Genomic DNA, 5,678 nt, shown 5'->3' with positions numbered 1-5,678 from the left:
AGGTTAATTTAGACCCAACAATGAATAAGATCGAATTTTGTTCAAGACCTACCAATCAAAATCAAAATAAAAAATAAGATCAGAGCCACCTCCCCAAAAATCCAACCAGTATTGAATTTATCTACAAATCGACATTTTGTCGATGCCCAGATCATCAAAACTAGGCCGACAAGAAATCAGATGGAGGACAAAGAAGAAAGTGTCTCTGATAAATTGTTATTGCAAGAAATCTCTCTCTCTATAGTGGTGCATTTTCTGATTTCATGTTCAAGAAAGAGCGAATTCCACACACATAAGTGATGTTAAAAGCTCAATGGGTTTGGGTTGATCATGTGGGCTTGGAGTTGGCTTTTTAAACAAGTTAAATTGATAATAACATAAATGATTTTGTGGGACAATCGCTCTAATGGGCCTTAGCCCACATATTTTGATTCAAAAAAATAAGGGAAAATTCTAAGTCGATACCACTTGTGAAACTTTTGGACACTCAGGTCCAGTCCAAAAAACTTTATACCTCTAAGGTACCACTAGTATGCTAATTACTTTCTTACCCTTGTGTTCTTCCTCCCATAACAACTACACTTCTCTTCTCTTTCACCCTGCTCTCTCTGTATTGTTGTCCGTTGGTGTCCAACCTAAATTGAAGTTCACATCAACACGAGTGTACTCCGACCTTCCACCACCACCAGCGATCATCCATTTGGCCGAAAAACGTTTGGAAAGATGTGACCACCGCAAGAAAAAAGTCTTAGATACAACCTATTTTGGCAACGGTTGGCTACACCACCACTATCGTTGGACTCCCCTTACTGAGACGTACAATGCCAGTCAAATACGACCCAAAACAACCACCGGATATGGCTGTTTAAAAACAGTAACATTGGTCGGACAATGTTACTGTTTCAAAATAGTAACATTTGTCGGCTAATGTTATAATTTGGGAAAAAACTTTAAATCTGGCCAATTCAGAAGACGGTTCGCCATACGACCATCACCGTTGGACTCCCCTCATTGAAGCACATAATGCACAAGCATAGAAGGTCCAAAACGACCACCGGCTATGTTCATTTTAAAACAATGACATTGGTCGGTGAATTTTACTATTTTAAAACGACAACATTAGTTTGCTAATGTTACTGTTTTGAAAAAAACTTCAAATCCGTTCTATTCTTGCGACGGTTCACCACACCACCACTATCGTTGGACTTTCTTCATAGAGACGCACAATGCCCAACCATATCTGGGACCAAAACAACCATAAAAAAAGAGATGAAAGAGAAAGAGAAACATGTAGTAAAGAGAGAAAGAGATGCAGTAGGAGAGAGAAAGATGCAGTAGAGAGATAAGATGTAGTGAGGAGAGAGATGTAGCATAAAGAGAAAGTAACTAGAGAGAGAAATCATATTAGATTTAAATCTCTTTGAAAAAAAATGACAAAATAGGAATTACATAAAATTTAAATAATTTAAATAATTATAAAAAATAAAAATGGACTTATGAGGGATAAATTTTTTTGGTGTGGACTTAAATGTCCAAGAGTTTTGAAAGTAGTATTAATATGTCATTTTTCAAAAAAATACTTTTGCAACCTTTATTTTTTGTGGAGGGTGACTTAATCTTTTTTTTTTTAATAATAACTAAAAATAGATAAAAACAAGGTTTTGTAGCTAAAAATTTGGTATAAAAGTCAAACATCATATAAATTAAATGAAGATTTGATTTATGATAATACTATTATTATTTATAAACAAAATAATTTCTTTTAAAAAATGAGCGATTCAACCTTTGACCCTTTAATTCAATCGGTTAAATCTTTAAAAATTATTATTGCGGATCGATGTGCGTGTTTGAAACCTTCAAAAATTATTGTCAAGGGTTGACGCGTTTGTCGATTCGGATAAACACTATCATAAACTATAAATGGATTGGGCCGGTCTCTAGTCCATGGGCCCTAACTCGCTAGCCTCTGTTGACGCGTAGACTGCCGTGTTAAAGACGGAAAAGGAAGCAACTGCTCAAATCAAGGACTCGCGAGAGATTCTCTTCCCCTGAAACAAAATCCGAACCGTCGGTAACCACAAAATCGAACGGCAATCACTACCTTCACAGAACATTCTAGAACCACAGAACCCAAAAAAACATATATAAACTCAGTACAAGCCATCTCGTACTTCGTCCACAAAAGTTACAAACCCTAGCAAGTCGTTTAGCAGCGGCACTATTTTAGCGTTTTAGATCTAGAAATTTTTGTGAGATAGTTGTTAGCGTGAGAATGGCCGGAAAGGGAGAGGGACCAGCGATCGGTATCGATCTAGGAACGACGTATTCTTGCGTCGGAGTATGGCAGCACGACAGAGTCGAGATCATAGCCAACGACCAAGGAAACAGGACGACCCCGTCTTATGTTGGTTTCACTGATTCAGAGCGTTTGATCGGTGATGCAGCCAAGAATCAGGTCGCCATGAATCCCATCAACACCGTCTTCGGTAATGCTTCTTCTTTGAAAGATTTTTACGGATTTCTTTGGTTTTGTGTGGTTGTATACGTGCTTCTGGTTCTTCTATGTTGTTGATTTTGTTATTTGGGTAACTTTTTGTATAATGTGGTTTTCCGAATTGGTTAATTTTGGCAGTAGATCTGGATCTGAAACTATGACTTTTACTGTTGAATCGATTTACGACTTATTATGTTCAATAATTTTTATGTTTGTTTATTAGTTTTGAGTCTCGGTTGTGTGATTATAATATAGGGGAAATCCGTATAATCTTAAGCTGCTGTGCAACGTTTTGCTTGTGGTATCTATCATTCTATTGTTTGTAATGGAAGATCTAGTTGTTCCCTCTATTTTGGTTGAAGCTGTTTTGCTTGTGTGGAATCTGTTGTTTGTAATGGAAGATCTAGTTGTTTCCTCTCTTTTGGCTGAAGTCCGGTATTAAGCAGGTAGAAAGGATGCAACTTGGAGTTGGGGTGTTATTATCTAACTGAAACGAATACAAATTAGTTTTTTGATGAAAAAAGTGTTAAAAATGTAGATATTCTACATATATATATATATATTGTTATTTTTGGATAAAAAATAGAACAGAGACTGTGAAGCAATCAACTAAAATTTTGAATTTTATGATATCTATATGATTATTACGATTATGAATTGATTATCTAATAACTTAGCTATTATGTTTCCTTTGCTATATGATTTTTTAGTCAGCTTCCTCTTGGTAAATGTCTGACTTGGAATTTCACATTTGATGAACTGTTGATTTTATAATTTAGGTTTGTTAAATCTTATTGTATGAATACTAACATATTCTGCCTCTATGCAATACATGTGCTCATTTGCTGATTGATTTACTCAAATTTTGCAGATGCAAAGCGGTTGATTGGTAGGAGATTCAGTGATGCCTCTGTTCAGGGTGACATAAAGCACTGGCCTTTTAAGGTTATTCCTGGTCCTGGAGACAAGCCCATGATTGTGGTGAACTACAAGGGTGAGGACAAACAGTTTGCTGCTGAGGAAATCTCATCTATGGTCCTCATAAAGATGCGTGAGATTGCTGAGGCTTATCTTGGCTCAACTATAAAGAACGCAGTAGTTACTGTACCTGCTTATTTTAATGACTCACAGCGTCAGGCTACAAAGGATGCTGGTGTTATTGCTGGCCTCAATGTGATGCGTATAATCAATGAGCCTACTGCTGCTGCTATTGCCTATGGTCTTGACAAGAAAGCGACCAGTGTTGGCGAGAAAAATGTGTTGATTTTTGATCTTGGTGGTGGTACTTTTGATGTGTCTCTTCTTACCATTGAAGAAGGTATTTTTGAGGTGAAGGCTACTGCTGGTGACACCCATCTTGGAGGTGAGGACTTTGACAACAGAATGGTCAACCACTTTGTTCAGGAATTTAAGAGGAAGAGCAAGAAGGACATCAGTGGAAACCCCAGAGCACTTAGGAGGCTGAGGACTGCTTGTGAGAGAGCGAAGAGGACCCTATCCTCCACTGCTCAAACTACCATTGAGATTGATTCTCTGTTTGAGGGTATTGATTTCTATTCCACCATAACCCGTGCAAGGTTTGAGGAGCTCAACATGGATCTCTTCAGGAAGTGCATGGAGCCCGTCGAGAAGTGCTTGAGGGATGCAAAGATGGACAAGAGCACTATTCATGATGTTGTTCTTGTGGGTGGTTCTACCAGGATTCCTAAGGTGCAGCAGCTGTTGCAAGATTTCTTCAATGGAAAGGAGCTTTGCAAGAGCATCAATCCTGATGAGGCTGTTGCTTATGGTGCTGCTGTTCAGGCTGCCATCTTGAGTGGTGAGGGCAATGAGAAGGTGCAAGACCTTCTGCTTTTGGATGTCACCCCTCTATCTCTTGGATTGGAGACTGCTGGAGGTGTCATGACTGTTTTGATTCCTAGGAACACAACTATTCCCACCAAGAAGGAGCAAGTGTTCTCCACTTACTCCGACAATCAACCCGGTGTCTTGATCCAGGTTTATGAGGGTGAGAGAACAAGAACTAGGGACAACAACTTGCTTGGAAAATTTGAGCTCTCTGGCATTCCACCAGCACCAAGGGGTGTTCCTCAGATCACTGTCTGCTTCGACATTGATGCCAATGGTATCTTGAATGTCTCAGCAGAGGACAAGACCACAGGGCAGAAGAACAAGATCACAATTACCAATGATAAGGGTAGGCTGTCCAAGGATGAAATCGAACGAATGGTCCAGGAGGCTGAGAAGTACAAGTCAGAAGATGAGGAGCACAAAAAGAAGGTTGAGGCAAAGAATGCTTTGGAGAACTATGCGTATAACATGAGGAACACTGTGAAAGATGATAAGATTGGTTCAAAGCTTGACCCAGTAGACAAGAAGAAGATTGAGGATGCCATTGACTCTGCAATCCAGTGGCTGGATGGCAATCAGCTTGCGGAGGCTGATGAGTTTGAAGACAAGATGAAGGAGCTGGAGAGCATCTGCAATCCCATTATTGCTAAGATGTATCAAGGTGCTGGTGGTGATATGGGAGGCGCTGGTATGGATGATGATGCCGCTCCGTCTGGTGGCAACGGTGCAGGTCCCAAGATTGAGGAGGTCGACTAAACTTCCAATCTGTTTGCAATTCATTTGATGGTGCCATGGTGGTGGTGATAATTTCGTGCGGCAATTTAGTGTTTTTTTTTATTTTGATTAATTTAAAGTGGATTTTGAATATGCTTTCTTGTGCCATAACCATGGTACGCTTTCGAACTGGTATTTTTAAGTAATGAAACGTTTACCTTTCTTTTTCTTATATAATGTTCCATCAATTAGTTGCTCTTTGGTATGTTTCTAACCACGAAGGCATAAGAATGGTTATGCGACTGTATCAGGAATCCCCTGATGTTACGGCAACTGCTTCATATCTTGATTGATTAATATGGCATATTTTTAGGTTAGAAAGATATTTAATTTACTGATTAGTATGTATTTGATATGGCTGGAAGATCCAACCCCCGATCCTAAAAGGGTTCAGGTTCATCTAACTATTTTCCTTGGATTGGAGTTTTAATGGTCAGACGCTAGTTCTGTTGAATTAGATCAATAAAAGAAGAAGGGATTGTGCATGAAAGAAGTCCCAAGTTCTCAACATATAAGGGCCTCCATTGTTATGCTCCAAACGACTTCTGTCTACAAGACG

The 5,678-nt window shown here is 39.0% G+C and overlaps 1 protein-coding gene across 1 annotated transcript; it reads left to right on the top strand.

Moving 5' to 3' along the window:
* Positions 1-2,169: 2,169 nt before the first annotated feature.
* LOC120005330 (heat shock cognate 70 kDa protein 2-like) lies at positions 2,170-5,291 on the top strand. Its single transcript, XM_038854914.1, has 2 exons — positions 2,170-2,486; positions 3,366-5,291. The coding sequence occupies exons 1-2, from the start codon at positions 2,273-2,275 to the stop codon at positions 5,099-5,101; spliced, it is 1,950 nt and encodes a 649-aa protein (XP_038710842.1). The 5' UTR covers positions 2,170-2,272; the 3' UTR covers positions 5,102-5,291.
* Positions 5,292-5,678: the final 387 nt, after the last annotated feature.

The sequence above is a fragment of the Tripterygium wilfordii genome, chromosome 9 (genome assembly GCF_013401445.1).
Source record: "Tripterygium wilfordii isolate XIE 37 chromosome 9, ASM1340144v1, whole genome shotgun sequence".
Lineage (NCBI taxonomy): Eukaryota > Viridiplantae > Streptophyta > Magnoliopsida > Celastrales > Celastraceae > Tripterygium > Tripterygium wilfordii.
This window is presented reverse-complemented; position numbering and strand designations above follow the sequence as displayed.